General features: G+C 44.3%; 1 protein-coding gene across 2 annotated transcripts in view; it reads right to left on the reverse strand.

Moving 5' to 3' along the window:
• Positions 1-18,212, reverse strand: part of VAV2 (vav guanine nucleotide exchange factor 2) — a 325,980-nt gene that overhangs the window by 12,538 nt on the left and 295,230 nt on the right. For both annotated transcript variants that reach the window (XM_084649861.1, XM_084649862.1), the window contains exons 12-21: positions 15,453-15,539; positions 13,556-13,641; positions 11,527-11,659; positions 9,733-9,842; positions 8,921-9,022; positions 5,437-5,525; positions 4,149-4,165; positions 3,410-3,431; positions 1,540-1,667; positions 1,213-1,287 (exon numbers count right to left, since the gene is read on the reverse strand). In XM_084649861.1, coding sequence (XP_084505987.1) covers positions 1,213-1,287; positions 1,540-1,667; positions 3,410-3,431; positions 4,149-4,165; positions 5,437-5,525; positions 8,921-9,022; positions 9,733-9,842; positions 11,527-11,659; positions 13,556-13,641; positions 15,453-15,539 — 849 coding nt within the window. The remainder of the gene's footprint in view (positions 1-1,212; positions 1,288-1,539; positions 1,668-3,409; positions 3,432-4,148; positions 4,166-5,436; positions 5,526-8,920; positions 9,023-9,732; positions 9,843-11,526; positions 11,660-13,555; positions 13,642-15,452; positions 15,540-18,212) is intronic.

The raw sequence follows: 18,212 nt of genomic DNA on the forward strand, positions 1-18,212 counted from the left end.
TATATGGGGTTTGTGCATACTCCCCTAAAATGTGCCAGAACAGGTGCAGACAATGAGCATGGCTGAGTTGGGCGGTGGGGTTTGTGAATGAAGACAGCAGATTTGGAAAGAAAGCCCAGGTTGGAAAATTAGGCACTGACTTCTGGCTGTCACACATCTCTGTGCTAAAGCACTTGTTAAAATGCAGTTTAACAGAATGCAGAAGTTAAAGGTGCAAGGGCAAGGAACCGGGTAATTGCAATAGGAGTGAGGGAAGAGTGTGCTAAGGGAGAAGTGAAGTGCGTGTTACACTAAGGACAGCACACAATAAGCATGGGACGTCTGCAATGGCTGTGCAGCGTGAGTAGAGAATTCACTTACTCAGGAGACTCATTTACTCTAAGGGCCCAAAGTTCACAGGAGTTAATGGAAAGATCAAGCCCCTAAACCCAGTATGGGTCAAATTTAGGGTTTAGGGCTGGACTGAAGAATACAAGGCTCCTCTTATTGGGTACATGCTAATGATCTACATTCCTCCAGTCCTTTCATAACTGCTAGCAAATGGTTCACATTCACTGGCTCAGTTTCGGTTAATTGGGAGAAAATGGACAATTAAATTAATAGATAGGACTTCATTTGGTTACACATTAACACAGCCACACAACACATTAGAGATCTTCAAGACAGGGCCACTATTAAGGTACAAAGCACCACCTAAGGTAATTCTTTTAGCCTGATAAATAGCCATGGCTGTGTCCCTTTAAGTGAAATAATTTGCAGACTCCATCTAGTGTTCCTGGCTGACCTTGAGCCTCCTTCAGAAATCTCCCCCAACACATTCTTCAGTCCTCCATGACTGAGCCAGGCCTGCAGGCAAAACTCACACTGCTATAGTCTCTTCTAGGCCTAGCTGGAGGTCCCAGACAAAGCAGCGTGTGAAGTTACACTCTGGAGAAAGGCATCTGTCCAAGCCAGCACCATGTGATGAACTTTCCCATTTTGAGCATAAATATTCACCCATCTCAAACAAAATCCCGACAGCAAGGAAGACAGTTCCCAATTGTGGCTTATACCAGTGACATCCAGAGTGACTCCAATAAGCAGAGATACTCCAGCTGGATGCCGGTGTACAGCCCATGATTTAAGTTGTCTTGCTTTAGGAGATGGGCCACAAGCCAAACCCCCAAACCAAGCTTGGAGGTGTTAGGCTCAGGTCTGTTTTTATGCACTTACCCTAGCGTCCACAGGACAGGGCTTCACCGATGAACTGGGAAAATAACCAGACTTCTTTGTCTGTATTAACCTCCCCTGTAAATAAAGATTAACGTCAGCACTGTGCCAAAGAAATTTGATTCTTTGCTCCAGTTTCGGAGAACTGCATATGTTATATCTGCCTGCCACAAGCTGAAAATATGCCTCAGAGAATTTATTTGGATGATGGCTTGCAAACTCCAGTGAATAAAAGTGCAATGGGGGAAATAAATAAGTAAGAACTTTACAACTAGCCAGTAGCCTCTGCATAAGGACTTCTGAACATTTCCAAAGAACAGCTTCACTCACTTCCCACCACTGTGAGTCTGGGTCCCCTCTTAGCAGTTCTATTATGTCCCCAGTCTGAAACGTTAACACTGGCTTTCCTGGGTGAGCTGGGTTGCCATGGTAATTCTGAACTGCCACCATTTTAGGACCTAGAAAGAGGAGGGAAGACGACAAGACCATTGTTACGACAACACCATCCTGTGAGCTACTAACCCAGAGAACATTAGCGGTCAGGATTTACTGGTGTAGCTCATTCATGCACATGGCATGGCGCCTCGATTTGCTCAAGCTAAAGGGTTAACATGAGAGAGTCTGGCAAGTAAAACATTGGGGGCAGATAACGATGGGCCAAACTGAACCCCAGCTCCAAACTCGGAGCAAAAGATGGCACCTGTCTTGGAACCTTGTAGTCTCAGTCAGGCTTTAGTTGGGCAGCAACAAGCCACTCGCGAATCATCACAGGCTGAGTGACACAGACTGGGATTTCTGAGGGGACAAGGATTTAGGCACCCAACTCCCAGTGAATTTTGATGGGATTTGGGACTGACATTCTCAGCCAGTAGCCATCTGTGCTGTGAATGATCATATGTTAAATATTCCTCCCCTGCCGCACTCAACTGACAATATTTATCTTAGCACCCTTTTTTTTCAACTGCTTTTACCTCCCCCTCGCCCCAGCTAATGGGAGCAACATGCTCGTGCTCAAAATGTTCATGTCGCCAGCTTGGATTAAGAGGACTTTTCCCCTTGGACATGCTTTCCTTTAAGCGAAAGAGGCACAAAAGGGAGGTGTGTCTTTTCTTGCAAGCTGGGGCATTCAGGACTATCTCAGGGCCCTGATCTGCATTAATCTTGAACAAGGGAAAATGTAACAGGGACCAGAGTGAATAATGATACTGACAGAAGATAACATCAGGAGCTACAGAGTGAGTTATCACAACCTCAATACAACCACACTTATACAGCCCTCACTGCCAGAGAATCTGAGCACCTCCCAGTCTTTCATGTATTTATCTTCACAATCCCTGGGAGACTGGGCAGTGCTGTTGTCCCCATGATACACATGGGAACTGAGAGGCAGCTAAGTGACTGGCCCAAGGCCACACAGCAAGTCTGTGGTAGAGCAGTGACTTGAGCCTGGGTCTCACAAGTCCTAAGCTAGTGCTCAAACCATTGGACCATCCTCCTCTATCTCCACCATAACTGTGAGGGCACATGCCTCTGAGCAGAATGAGGGTTACCCCAGTCTCCTGGCTTCTTAAGGTTTGTCTATATAAGAAACTTTTGCTGCTTTAAATATGGCTACGCCCACCCTTAAAGTGCTACAACTATGCTTCAGTGTAGACACTTACTACAGCAACGGGCGGGGTTCTCCCATCACTCTAGTCAATCCAACTCCCTGAGAAGCGGTAGCTATGATGACGGAAGAATTCTTCCCAACGACCTAGTGCTGTCTACAATGGAGGTAGGTCAGCTTAATTACATCTCTCAGGGATGTGGATTTTTCACACCCCGAGAGATGTAGCTCTGCCGATGTAACTTTTCAGTGTAGACCAGCCCTATACTGGTACTGTTAAAGCAGCAAAAAACAAAAAACAAACACCACGCCCCACCCTTAGTGTGGATGTAGTTATACTGGTATAAGAGTGCTTAAACTGGTATAAGGCACCTTCATGCTAGTATAAGTGTAGGGTTTTAGTGGCATAACTATGTTGGCAAAAAATCACGCCCCCAACCAACATAGTTGTACCAGTATAACTTAAGTGTAGACCAGGCTTTAGGTGCAAACACTATATGACAGCCCCTTTCAAAATTTGCCTTCATCAACCACTTTGAACCAGTGCTGCCTCCCTTACTTTACCCATTGACAAAACACCAACACCGCCCTTACCAGGTCCTGTATTTAATGAGTCCTGCAAAGACAGAAAACAGTTTATGGTCAATAAAGCATATAGCAACTGAATGTATTTAAAGATAAAATAAGACACCCTGAAGTATCATAGTAACCTCTGCTCTTGCTCTGATTACCACAAAGCTCCCTGTGCAGTTACTACTGGATTCAATTTTTTCCTAAGGCAAGGGGCATATCATGCTATATCTACCCATAATTCTTCACTTTAGGGACAGGAAATTTTCCATTCTCTGTATGAGGAACCTTCACAATTTAGCAGGGGAAATACTGGGGTGAAAATTTATCCTGCTGCCCAAGTTCTCCATCTATGATAGTTCCGAATGCAGAGTCATTACAGCATTGAGAGTCAGCACATCGGACAGTGATCACCACAAATGACAGGCCAGACCCATGTGGAACAGGCCAATTCTGGTCTAAAATAAAGGACATCTGTTACCAGCACTTATTCTGTGAGGTGCTCAGATCCCCAAAATCCCACTGAAGTGAAAGGAAGTTGGGGATGATCAGCTCCTTGTAGGATCAGGTTCTTAGGATGATGCAACATGGATATTACCCGAAGTAACATTTGCAGTGGAGGCTGGGGGCCCTCCCCAAGGCCCATGCTCCCTCCAGCGCTAGTTGAAAGCTCACAGCTGTAATTCAATCTGGACTAGTGAAACACAGATGCCCCCACAGCCCCTACCTGACAGGGAGTTAGGAGGGAATGAAACAAACGTACCTGGTCCGCTGGAGAGCCTGAAAATAAATGTTAAAATAATTGGTTAAATTTAGGGGGAAACAACCCTCTGTTTTGCACTTCCCTCTACTCCATAGCATACCTCATCATCTTGAGAGAAGGGACCAAAAGTGAGGCACTACAGACTTGCTCCAACACCCACTGAAGTCAGTAGGAACCTTTCCATCCACCTCACTGGGATGTGGATCAGGCCCCAAATCGCACCCAGCTCCACCAACGCACCTCAGGCCTGCAAACAACTCTTTGGTAACAAACGCATCCTGAGCCGTGCCCTACGGATTTGTGCCCGGCTGCGTGTGTGGTGGGGGCTTGGGGGGTGAGAGAGAAAGAGCATTGTGTGGTTATACTGCCCAAATGCCCGTTAGAAATTAGACGAAGAACTGCATCCCCACCAACCACCACATCAGAGCAGTGGCAGATGTAAAGATAGTACCCCATGGAGCCATCTACTGACAGCCTATTTGTTTGTCTCCATTACACACACACATTCTGTCTCTCACCTCCTTCCCCCTACCCACTTAGGGGGTCTGATGAAATTATCCTTCATTGTTGTCCTTTTTCCTATCCTTGTTGCTATCTAAGCAGCAACACTTTCACCTTCACCTGGGGGGAAGAATACTTCCTCTTCTCAAGGAGACTGGTTTGACAAGACTTAGTCCAGAAGGGGTATTAAACAGTGCAGTAAATTACCTTCAGTTACCCCTTTGCCTCCCACAACCAGCAGCCCAACTCTGCGGCTTCCCAGTCAACATCTGTTCGGGTAGGAATCTCAAGATTGCTCCTGAATCGGATCTATATATCCTGTACTTCATGTCCTACTACAGTAAGTCTCTTCTAACATTAGCTTCAGCGAATCAGTCAGTTGGTTGCAAGATCCCACCCGATGCATGGTCGGGATTATTACGTATTTTTCCAACTTGCTCGCTGGCTTTATGGTCCTTTACTGTATTTTGAGTAGTCCCCTGAAATATATGTATATTTACTATGGGGGACTACTTGAAATAGTCAGAATACACATATACACATTCATATATACATATACACGTATACATATACATATACGTACACAGACACACACAAGAGCTACACACAGCAAGTTACCATACTAGGAAGAGGATGGAAAGCTCTTTAAAAAATTTCTTAACTAGTCAGAAATGGACATAAAACAGTGGATGACATTTAATGCTAAAAGGAAAACAACTTTTATCTATCAGTTCATTCATAAGAAGCCGAGCCCTTTTAAAAACAGCTAGAAGGTCAAAAGACTTACTGATCTTGCAGGGAGGAATAATTTCCAAGCATTCTTTATGAGCACCTGCTCCACATTTCATGCAAAGATAGCCCTGATAGAAAGTTCCTCTGTGAAAAGGGAAGTTGGAAATTTACGATTTTTCTTCATGACAGTCCCCTCCTTGATATTTCTCCCCAATTACCTGTTTGTTTTACTTCTTGCATGATAATTTATTCTGTTAACTTTTTACTATTTTTTTTGCTAGTGACTAACATATATGAAAGGTGCCAGATGGGCAATCCTTCAGTGTATCCAAACTGCAGGAATAAGAGCACTAGGAAGGAAATGTGCCTCTACTCTGAGCTGGTAGGCTCCGCATCTGGGGAGATGATGGTAGCTCAGCCTTCTCCTTCATTCATTCCTCAGTTTCTCTGCTGATGGTGGCCCATGTGGGTGTATCTGTGCCAACAACAATCGTGACTTTTGCAACGTGGGAATGTGTCCCCTAGGAAGCGGATTGAAACCAACAGCTCATTTCATGTCAGGGCCCCGGATTCATCAGATGGTAACCTGCAGTCACCTCTAATCTGGAGCTTCACTTAGCAGTGAGTAGACTCCATATCCCTTTACCATCCCTGCAAGCTATTCACCTACGAAAGCTACACCCTTATGGAAGGCCAAACACCACCTGATGAAAGCCAAAAGTCAACACTTGAGCTTGCTGTATATCTGCAGAAGGCTGTACAGCTGAGGTCATAATGTTGGGCTAAAATCTCAGCCATTTTCAAGCAGGGAAGGTCACATTCATTCAATAAAAAAAAAAAGGAGTACTTTTGGCACCTTAGAGACACACCAATTTATTTGAGCATAAGCTTTTGTGAGCTACAGCTCACTTCATCGGATGCATACTGATGTATGCTGTAGCTCACGAAAGCTTATGCTCAAAAAAATTGGTTAGTCTCTAAGGTGCCACAAGTACTCCTTTTCTTTTTGCGAATACAGACTAACACGGCTGTTACTCTGAAACCATTCATTCAATAAAAACTTTCATTGAGCCTCAAATCCCAGCAATAAGTACTGGTGTTTTTGTGCAGTGAAGGATTAAGAAAAGGTATCAAATCAGTCAGTGGGAACACACGAACAAACCGGAAGAGAGTGTATCATCTGTGTTTAAAAAGAACCAGACTCTCCTACAGTGTTAATATAGACAAACCTACACTGGGCAGGAAGTTATACTGCCAGTGATGGGTATCACACTGAAGGGAGGATGTACCTTTGGTGTAGTTAAACTCCATAAGAAATGTGCTCCATTTATCAGACTCCTGGGATTTATTCCCAGCTCTGCCACTTGACTTTAGGTAAATCACTTAACCTCCCTGTGCCTCAGTTTACATATCTGTGAAGTGGGGATAATAGGATTTATCCAACCTCAGGAGGCAGAGATGGAGAGGTGGTTTTTGAAACCTAATTGCTTGTGATGTGCTTTCAAATTCCCCCTATGAAATATGCAGTATAAGCGCAAAGACCTATTACTAAATGATAGCCTGTCATTAGTTACCAGATCATGAGCTTGCAGGACTGTATGGCAAAAACCCACATGGATACAGTGTTTATTTGAATGCTGATTGGTTTAGCTATTAAATGTTATTGATGTTCCAACCAATCCCATAAGATTGCCCATGGAGAGGTTCTCAGAATAGCATATACAGACCAGCAGTGATAATTCAGACAATTCTATATGCACAAGAAGTTTCTTAATGCAACATTTGTTGAGCTAATGATAATTTCATTTGCAATTGGGTAGGCCAGGCAATAAGCAGTCCCCCTGGGCAGGTTATAGCTTCAGCGTGTGGTCCTTGCATGCAAGATTTATCTATAGCCTCAGGCCAGCAATTCTTGCTCCTTGCTGAAATTCTGCAATGATGCATAAAGGATTCTGTTTCCTGTCAAATGGCCAAATACTTATACCTGCTTTCCCAGAGCAATGGGGCAGGGGCATGGACTTATAACTCCTCTAGCTACTAGGCCATCCTGATCATTAGGGTCATTTATGCGATACAGCAGAGGTGAGCTGGAAGTCTGAGAGTTAGGTGTGAACTGAGAGCAGAGGAAAGGAAAAGAGGGAATAAAAAAAGGCAAACCCATTTTAGATGTTGAAAACATCTAGCCAGAAGTATGAATTTTAAGTTACAAAGAGCTCACACATGACAGTTTCCCATTATTGTGTCCCCGTGAAATGTCTGTTGGATCAGTGGTTCTCAACCAGGGGTCCGGGGCCCCCTGGGGGGCCGTGAGCAGGTTTCAGGGGGCCACCAAGCAGGGCCAGCGTTAGACTCGCTGGGGCCCAGGGAAGAAAGCCGAAGCCCCACCACAAGGGGCCGAAGTCCGGGGCCCTGAGCCCCGCCACCTGAGGCTGAAGCCGAACTTAGCTTCGCGGTGGCCCCTGTGGCGTGGGGCCCCAGGCAACTGCCCTGCTTCCCCCATCCCCCAACACCGGCTCTGGCTTTTATATGCAGAAAACTAGTTGTTGTGGCACAGGTGGGCCACAGAGTTTTATAGCGTGTTGTGGGGGGGGGCCTCAGAAAGAGAAAGGTTGAAAATCCCTGTGTTAGATAGTAGACCCTCTGTGTTTAATATGGAGTTCCCCAGAGGATGGAAGGCTACGCAGAATCCAGATCTGGGGATGGGGAAACAGTCAAGAAAACTCCTGGTTGCTCCCGTACTGGATCAGCCTGCCTGCGATGCTACAGCAGTGGGGTGTCAGGTCAGTGGGCTGCCCCCAACGTGGGAATACAGCCAGGCTTGGTGTGGATTAATGAGTTAAAACACAACCACAAGCCTGGAGAGCTGGAAGACGCCCATGGGCCCAACTGTTCCACACAGGGAGTGGCTGAGTGGTGTGACCGTGATACTGCAGAGCTAACATCCCGGTTGGTGACATGAGGGCATGGTTTGTGGAAGAGTATTAGGCTGGGATTCCCATCGACCTTCAACAGGTGTTGGGCACCTCACTGCCCACTGTGCCTTTGAAAATCTCCCCTTTTGTGGGCCAAAGTAAATGCGGAACAAAGATGGCTCCATCTTAGGGGCAGAGAGGGGAGTGGCAAATGTAGGACACCTGTCAGGTTAACACTGGGCAGGTGTGTGCATGAAATACCGATAAAACCACAGCCTGTTCCCACCCAAATTTGTTCTCCCGGGTCAGGGCGAAAGGGCCTATGGTGTGGGATTCTGTGCCACCATTTGCAGTATTGTTATCACAGCTAGAGCCCTACAATCATACGCTTGAAAAATAATGGAAAAACAGCAGCAGCAATGCTGATTTCAAATTCGCCATAGCCTGAAAGGCTGCAGCTGACAAACGGTAAGTCAGAGAATCTCAGATACCTAGCCCTTTCCAACTCACACGTCTTTTCTCGACTGGGTAAAAGACATGGGCAATAATGAATGAGCAATTACCCTTTTTTTTTTTTTAATAGACATATTTTTTAAAAAAGTTTTCATCTAGAAGAGCATTGCTCACCTTAAAAACATCTTGCACGCTTTGCAGTTGGTCGTCTTTTCAAATGTGTACATCTGGAAGTTGTGGTGATTCGCACTGGCTTTTTCTGGCTTAATGTTGGACCTAATTCCAAAGAGGGGAAAAAAACAAAACAAAAGACAAACCCCCAAAGTTGTATCAATCTGCCCTGGTCAGACTTTCTGAGTTCTACGGTCTTTGGTTGCAGCTACTGTCTGGATTTCAGTCAAAGTTTTGAAATCACTGAGCATGGTATAAGATCTCGCACAAGAGTGAAAGAATTAGAGAATAATTTGGGGCTAGCTGATGGAGGGGTTGTGTATGGTGTGTTAAACTTTCATTGATATATTCACACATGATCCTGTCTTTCCCGCCTATGTCAGTCTTTAACTAGAATTCACCACTGTGCAGAAGGCAATATGAAACCTATGCACAACTTATGTCCTCAAAATAGGGCTTAAGTAGGATGCAACACCCTTGTGCTGACTATCTGTGCAGATTTTAGCCCTTAACTCTGGTTATTTGGTCAAATACATGCTCAAAGTTGGATGCCATAGGTTTTCTCCCAAGGTGGCAATTTCTACAGACATCTTCACCGCACGCGCTTTTTGCATGAACCGTTTGGTTAGATGCTATCACATCAGGCCCATTTCCAGAAACTCTTTGTGCATGGAAGTCCTATGGAAGTCAGTGAGAGTTGTAGATCAGAGCCCTGGGCTCTGAGAACTAGAAACTGAGTTGACCAGGCCATGTTTCATTAGTGGCAATGGTGTGCAGCCAGAGAGGATTTTTGCAGGGAAGCTTAAAACACTCACATTGCCATTTCAAACTGCTCCATCCACTTCCTCTTCATGTCTTCCGTCTTGCAGAAAAACTGGAAGCCCTGCTTTCCCTGAAGGTGAATCAGGTAGAACCCGTATGACCACTGCAACAAGAAACCAATAGAAATGATCAGATGTTAGTTATTTCTCCCTCACCTCTTTGTGCTGAATGCTTAAGCAACAACATCCTGGGAGGGTGGGGGTTAATTCAGGTCCATTTGTAATCTGTTTTAAGGTGTTCTCTTTACTTGCCTCTGTGGTTACAATGGACCTTTCTGGTGATAAAAGCAGGGGAGTGGTGCAAAGACCAACTTTGTATCTCTATTGTACATTGCAATAAATGACTTTATGGTGGACCCTGGTGCACATCATCATCAACCAGAATTTCATGGCAGCAGATGGGAGAGAAAGCAGATCCTGCAGCTCCAAAAGCTCAGGTCCCTGCCATTAAAGCTAAAGGAGACTCTCCATTCACCATCAGCAATATAGAGCCTATGACACACATCCAACCTGCCCTGCAGAAGGCAGTGGTGCATATACACACTAGCCAGTTCACTACAATATTAAAGAAAATAAAGTGGATCTCGTGGTTGCTTACCATTTTTCCATGAGACTAGAAAGCATAAGAGAGCAAAGTGGAAACACAATTCATTAAAACACAAGGCTAGCAATCTTTCTTCAACATCACAGCAGCAAAGCCACTAATTATTTTCAAAATGACAGAACAGCTCCCTTGTTGCTATCCCGTACACTGGACCACACTAACGGGGTGGCCAAAGCTGCCAAGGATCTCCTGGGATGCCAATCTTCCTCTGTGTCCTCACCTCAGCCCCAAACCAGGCAAAGTATATGCATCTCTGACAGAGAAGCTTGGTTTAGAAGAGCGTACCAAATGCAAAGAGCCTGCCATGTCCATGCTAACCCCGAAAAACAAACACTTTCTACAGCTTCGAGGGCTGTCTGCTGAGGGACCGGTCCAAGAAGCTACTAAGATCCCACTAGACAAAGGCTTCCACCACGACCTTTGGGTCGGCCATTTTTAGGGAAACAGCACTCTCCACCGGGATATCTGAACCCAAGTATTGATACTCCCATGCAGGACTCGGAAGGAATAACCGAGATGCCTTTTCCAGAACAGTTACTGCCGGAGGCTCCACTCCCATTAGCTCTTCTGAACGACAGGCAAGGATAAACCCGGCCATCCAGCCCACGTTCCCTCTCACAATGACAGCTTAGGAGCTAGTGCTTGAGAATGCAAGAGCCGCTTCGCTTGCCACAATCTGCAATCTAGAATACTAGTGTAGTAGTCTGTTAAATGCACCGAGGCATGGGGAGGATGAAGCTTGGAGCCCCGGAGGAGACACACACAACTAAAGCCCAGTCACCCGGATGCGGAAATTGGAATAAGAATGTGTGTACGTGCATGTCCTGCCCATTCTTCCCCATCCTCCATTCTTTTTTTAGGTCATTTTTAACCTTTCCAATTTGTCTGTGAATTACTCTCTCAGAGAATGGCTTCTGTAAAAGAACAGAGCAGCTTCCTCCATTCCAGTCAAGTCATCCTAACTTCCTCAGGGCTCTTTTGCAGGCCCCAGGTCAGGTGACCCAGCTCAGCCTCTCATTTCTAAGCTCTTTGCCCTGCAGTCAAAGGGTTGATTGTCCTGATTTTACAAGCACTATTTCTGTTTTTGAAGTCCGATGGGAGAGGGGTGTTCTAGGACACTGACCTGCATGGGTATGAAAAGCTGTCCAAGAGAGCTAAGCCAGTTCCTTGCTCTGTCCACCTACCTTCTTAATGTCCTTGTTGTTCATGGGATCATCAGTCATCTTATGGAAAAGCAGCTCGATAATTTCTTTCAACTCATAATTGTATCCTTTCCTTTTACAGACGATCACCACTTTATCGAACAAAAATAAATACCTGCCAGAGACCAAATCCCACATCTAATTATATACACCTTTCACAGAAAGCTCAGCAGAGATTATTGCCTGGTCAGGACAGTGAAAACATTGTTAGCTATATAATGATTTAATGTTAAAGGCACTGGGCGTTAATGCAATTCTAAGAAATGACCAAATTAAGGAGAATGAAACGTGTGCAAACATAGGACCAAATGTCCTGCTGGTGTCACTCAACTGACCATAAGGAGACAATTTGGCCCATGGATCGTCTTACTGGGCGAGGGACTAGGTGAAAAACAAACTGAAGGTTAATTTTGTTTATTTGGAAAAACTTCAGAACAACCGTTCTTTTTATAAGAAAATGTTCTGACTCGTGTGACGACTGAGCTCTCAAAGAGGGTTTTAAAGGTGTTTCATCTGCAGGCCATGTAGTGAGAAGACACGTCAATTTAGCTTCCTGAGGCTCTTCTAACTGTAATCCAGAGCACCCAAGAGCTGTTGTATATTTCACTTATAGGTAACTTCCAGAAAACATACAGTACTCTGTAATCATACAGGAAAAAGCCCTCCAGCTCTGTTTGAGACACCCTGAAATCAGCCACTGGAAGGCTCCACCCAGCACACGCAATCCCTTCAATAGGATGCAGCTTTATTTGACTCTGCTGAAAAAATAAGAAGACAGGGCTTTCTTCTGAGACCCCTCTCTGTAGGGCTCAAAATCAGTGTAAGTCGCTTTAAGCTAATGACATGTCCTACAATTCCACGTGTTGGCAGTGAATCAAAACTGGAACAGAGACGAGTTTGCACTTGCAAAGCCCAAGAGAGCTTTAGCCCCCCAAACAATGAGATTTAAAGTAACAAAAAAACACCTAAACATTTCACTGTGGATGAAGCTTGTGGACTCTAGAATTGCCAGTTTTTTATGATTTAACATCAGAGTTGAAAGCTTCTGCCGCTGGGCATTGTGGGACATATGACTGGGTCCTGAGGAGTAACACTGGAAGTGAACACCCTCCAGGCTTTGGGAGAGTGCTAGTCAGCATCTGAACCTGGGCCTAGAGATGAATTTCACAGTTTACCTGTCACCTCCTTATAATGGGCCACACCTGGTTTCAAACACACTATATTGCTGGGAGGCGGAGAGCTGAAATCCATACTACGGTCTGACTTCTGGTCTCTAGAAGATCGGGCCTCTTTAAACTAGACTGGCCAGTGCATTACAAAATGTAAGGTAGGAAAAATCCTGTATTGGCAGAAGGATAGATGGGATGATCTACCCGGTCTTTTCTGTGTAATGCAACTCCCCCTAGGTGGGTTGTCAGCAATGGGAATTGAACCTGCAGCCTCTGCACCTAAAAGCGGGAACTTCTACTTTCCAAGCTTCTTTGGCTCAAAGGCAGTAGCAGACTGATAAACTCCTGTGCTTCACCACTAGATGGGGACAGGGAGCCACATCATCTACCTGCAGGTTACGTACACACCTTGGTCCGGGAACCTCATTCTGAACCTCAGAAGTTTACCCAGCTCAAATTCTTACACCGGCCACCAAGTGTAAGGCAATGCCCCTGGGTGGGCCAGCATGAGATGGGACTGAGCCCATGACCTATGGATCTAAACCCATTATGATCCCAAGACCGACGTTAAGCCGTATTAGAGCCCCTGGCTAAGATGACCAGCCAGCAAGTGTGAAAAATTGGGACAGGGTAATAGGTGCCTATATAAGACAAAGCCCCAAATATCGGGATTGTCCCTATAAAATCAGGACCTCTGGTCACCCTACTCCAGGCGCATAGCAATAAGGCGCCCTGTACTGCACTTAGTATTTTGAATGGTGTTTCTTGTAAATTGGTTTTCTGGGAGAATGGTGTCTTTGTTTTCCCCCACTGTCCATTTCTTTGTTTCTTCATTCACTTACCTGTCCTGCTTGGTGTGGTTCACAATTGAACGGACTTTAAGTTCACCGTCTATCTTTGGCCTCCCGAATTCTTCCAGTTTCCCTTGCTGCAGGTAGCAAAGTGTATGTTAGCAATGAGAGGTTTTTATTTCTGAACCCAAAAGGTCTCTGAATGTGGCACAAAACGTAAAGAAACAAAAGAGACCGTTTCCAAAGGGCAATAAAGCCCCCCCCATCCCCCCGCCCAGCTCAGATTCCAAAATAGGCCCCTAGCAAAGGAGAGAACCGCCACTCACCAAAACACACAACCCAGAAGTGAATCACCTCACCAGTAATGTTAGCTGTGATGGACTTGAATACCCAGAGGGAGAACATTCCAAAGACACAGTAAACAGAGAAGACGCACTCGCGTAAGACTGTACTCTGGGGTGTATCTTGAGCGGCAGAGATTCATATAAACACTATCACCTACAGCCAGATGGAATTCCAATAGGTGACAGTTACCATAGAAGACGACACTACAAGTGGTGTTAGGAGCCCGAGGCTAGTGTTTGGGTTTGACAACAAGTCAAGTCAAGGATCTGGGTGCAAAGGTTTAGCGGTCAAGTAATTTTTGCAAGATTTCCACTCTGGATGTCAGAAATCTCATGAGATCAGCTAGGCTCAGGAGATTTTTCTATTGAAACTGCACTGGAACCAGAAAATGGAGATCTTCTAATTTTGGATCCCATCTGGAACCAAAACCACAGATTTGGGGCAGATTCAGAGACCAGAATCATGGATCTCTCTCAGCCCCCAAGCCCTTGCAAATGCTACTCAATACAGCACTGTTATTGAGTGATACGAAACACTCCACCAACAGAGTTCTCTTTTTTTTTATTTAAAAAAAAAAAATCTTGAAGCTTCACCGTTGATCAGAAAAATACATATTTTATACAGCTGTGCATATAATCTGTGGTTATTTCATTGCTGTGCTGTGTGTGGGTTGTGTATACATAATGAGAATAAATCCATAACATCCATTACAGAGAAACGAAATTAAACACAGAGCAGAGTGTGTGGGAGATTGATTTGAAGAAAGAAATTACTGCTTTGCTAACATTTCATCTTCTGCATGTCACACCAGCTCTCAGACTGCAGCAGGGAAAAGCAGATGCTTAAAGGACCCATTCGCATTCCAGTTTTTAAAGAGCATCTCATTTCTCATACAGATCATGGCTTATCATGACTGTTCCAATCAAAACCTATGAGCTGGAAAGGCCTACATCCCACTTCAGAGTTTTCTTAGGTTTCTCTTGAAAACTAGGGATTCTGTCTCAAGTTTGTTAAAGAATCATTTATTAAAGTCCACAGTGTCCTTTGGACTCAGGATAAGACAGAGAGGTGCACAGTGCTGAGTGTACTCAGCCCCCATTGACTTCGGCAGATCAGTCCCTCATATGGTTTGAAAGATAGATGTCTGGTCCATACTTTTGGAGTTCTGTGCTTAGGAATATATTACTTGTGCTGTTCTTTCCCTTGCATACCGGGGCTATACTTTTGTTCATGAAAATGTTTATTCATCTCCTCTCTCTACCCGCTTAACAGCAAAATAAAAACATTTTAAACAGCAGCTAGATGTGCAAGAATTCATTTTTGGAGAAGGATGGTCCCCCAACATGAGCAGTGTGCAGAAATAAAGTATGGGAAACCCTTATCAGGATCAAGTAGATTTTATAATGAATGGATTCCCTTTTTTGGAATTTGAACACAATTAATACACAGATAATAAGAGGCTGATCAAATACAAATGGGTCTTTTAAAGATAAGTACAGGTGATTGAAATTTGTTAATACTTGTCTGGAGAGTCCAAGTATGTTGTTAAAGATAAAATAAAAAGTTGGGGGCTAGGGGGAAGAGAGAAGATTCTCAAACTCACCAAGTTTTCTATAGATTTCTGAAATTCACGTATTTTCTTTAAGGTCTCTTTGTCTCTCTTGACTTCATTTATGTACATGGCCAAGTCCTTAAAAGAAAAGCAAATGCTGATTCAGTATTTCTGTTTCCCTTCTAATCAAGAATCCTTAAAAAAAAAACCCAAAACACTCGACTTCAGGAGTCACTTCAGAAAGTGAAGATAGCAGCTCTGTGGGAATCAAAACAACCATCTAGCACGTTGGCTATGTTGAGTAAATACAAATCGGGGAACTCAGAACTAGTGCAAAATATTTCTGCTGGATTTAAAACAAGAATCAGTCAATTAAAACCAAGTAAGCAAACCACCCAAGCATGTCTGGTATCACTGTCTATAATCTCTGCATCAGTACTCACACACCAAGAGTGCTCAGGACTCTGCCAGCTGTATCATTCAACCCTTCTGAGACTCCTTAAGCATCTTGGCCTAAACATTCTCCATCCTTTCCCATGTGCCCTGAGATTTTCTTGTTAAATAACTAGATAGGCGCTAAAAGAAAAGGAGTACTTGTGGCACCTTAGAGACTAACCAATTTATTTGAGCATGAGCTTTCGTGAGCTACAGCTCAACTCTACCGATCAACAGAAGAGGGCGATACATTCAATTAGCTTTAGAAAGTATGACGGACTTAGAAAGTCTTCGAAAGCACAGTCCTGACTTTCCATTCAGCTGCTACCTGAGCTGACGTTCCAGTTCCATCCAGCATAACTCTTTGAGAAGAGCCAAAAAGCTCTTTATTTCCTTTATCCTCCATTCTCACTCAGTGCCTTCCACCTCAGTGCTCCCTCTTCTTTCAACTCCTTCTTCACTCCATTCATCACCATCCTTGTGTAAAAGGCATGTGCCAGACATTCTTAATCACTGTATCTCTGCCCAGCCTCTGTCTATATGTTAACTAAACAGACAGTAAGCTACTCTGAACAAGGACCAGGTCTGTACTTGCTCCTAAGCCTCTTGACAACTTTTTAGCACTTTGGCCCCAATCCAGCAAACCCCTAAAAACATTTCAGTACTCCCATGTACTTCAATGCGACTTTAAACATGTGCTGAAGTGCTTTGCTGGATCGGGGCTTATTTCAGCACCATCACTGGAGTTCTTTTAAAGGTAAAGCATCTTGCAAAATAGCCCCGGGAGCCCTGAACATACATAAGCTCTAACATTCCAACTGCAAATGGTTAAGACATCTGTAAAAGAATTCTTCCAATACAAGGAAAAACTTTAGTGGAACTATTCCTGTGCTGAAAACAGAGTCACAGTAACCAAGTGTGTCTTTGCATTACAGAGATCGGATTTCTCCTGGTTATTGCATTCTCTGGCCAAATTCCCCAGTTACCTGAATTCTGGCCCAGAGGGCAGAGAAAGACTTCTCTAACCCTTCCACCACACTAATTTCTTACTACATCTTTAACAAAAAGGAGTCTGGTGGCACCTTAAAGACTAACAGATTTATTTGAGCATAAGCTTTCGTGGGTAAAAACCCCACGTCTTCAGATGCATGGAGTGAAAATTACAGCTGCAGACATAAATATACTGACAGATTTTCACTCCATGCATCTGAAGACGTGGGGTTTTTACCCACAAAAGCTTATGCTCAAATAAATCTGTTAGTCTTTAAGGTGCCACCGGACTCCTTGTTTTTGTGGATACAGACTAACACGGCTACCCCCTGATACTTTACATCTTTAACCGTATTTTTTAATATATTTATGGCCTGTCATCTAGATGCTTCTGTCTCTTTTCCCTCAACTTTAGTTCTTGTCAGCTTGGATTGAATCTGAACAGCACAGAATTTTTCAAGACATCCCCTTGGGTGCAAACTTTCTACAGCCTTTCAACATAAGAAGAATTAATCAGAGATGATAATCACAATCTTAAGTGACAATACTTACATAACATCCTATAAGACCATTTAAATAGTCAGTGTTGGTAACAGGATGGGGGGGAAAGGTAAAGTGATCAAGTGAAGTAAGATTCCCCTGCACGTCAAAGTCACCTGAAGCCTTCTCATCTGCTTCCTCCTATGGCGCATGCCATCTTGCACGCATGGGAGAAGCACAGCTGTGAGATCTACAGTGAAACATCAGCTTGACAAGATGTGCAAACTGGGCCCCTTCACAATGTAACAAGCGTTAAAGCAACCTTTGCGTTGTACACAGTGATTTGCGTGCAAGACCATGCACCAGGTGATGGGATTTTGCATATGCCAAAGACTTACATGTGCAAATCTTGTACAAATGCTGTTGTCTTGTGCAAATCCTATTGCTAGCTCCTGTAAATGACCGTGCATGGAAAATCAGAAGTGAGGTTGAAGCCCCTGGGACAATTCAGCTCTAGGCTTGGCTAACTAGACGCCTGGATTTCCCATCACTGGAGCATAGGAGCGCTAGAATCGGCCAGCTAATGAACAAGGCTGGAATCTAGATGAAATAAACCATTTGAAAACTAAGCTGAGATTTTCATACCAATTAAAGTAAAATTTTGCTGCTTCCTGTGACCATGGCATGTCCGACACTGAGTCAAATCTATACCCTCGTGACGGTGTGAAAATGGAAGCAAATGATCCTGTCTGATGGCGACTAGCAGCTCTATAAAGAAAACACTGAACCTTTAGCACAGCCAGGATTTTTTATTATTAGCAGCATTGCAAGGCATCTTCTTCAACAAAGCCTGATCTCTTCAAAACCACACAGCCACCAGAGGAGTCAAACAGTGGAAAGACAGAA

This window comes from Lepidochelys olivacea, assembly GCF_965140295.1.
Source record: "Lepidochelys olivacea isolate rLepOli2 genome assembly, chromosome: 16".
NCBI lineage: Eukaryota > Metazoa > Chordata > Testudines > Cheloniidae > Lepidochelys > Lepidochelys olivacea.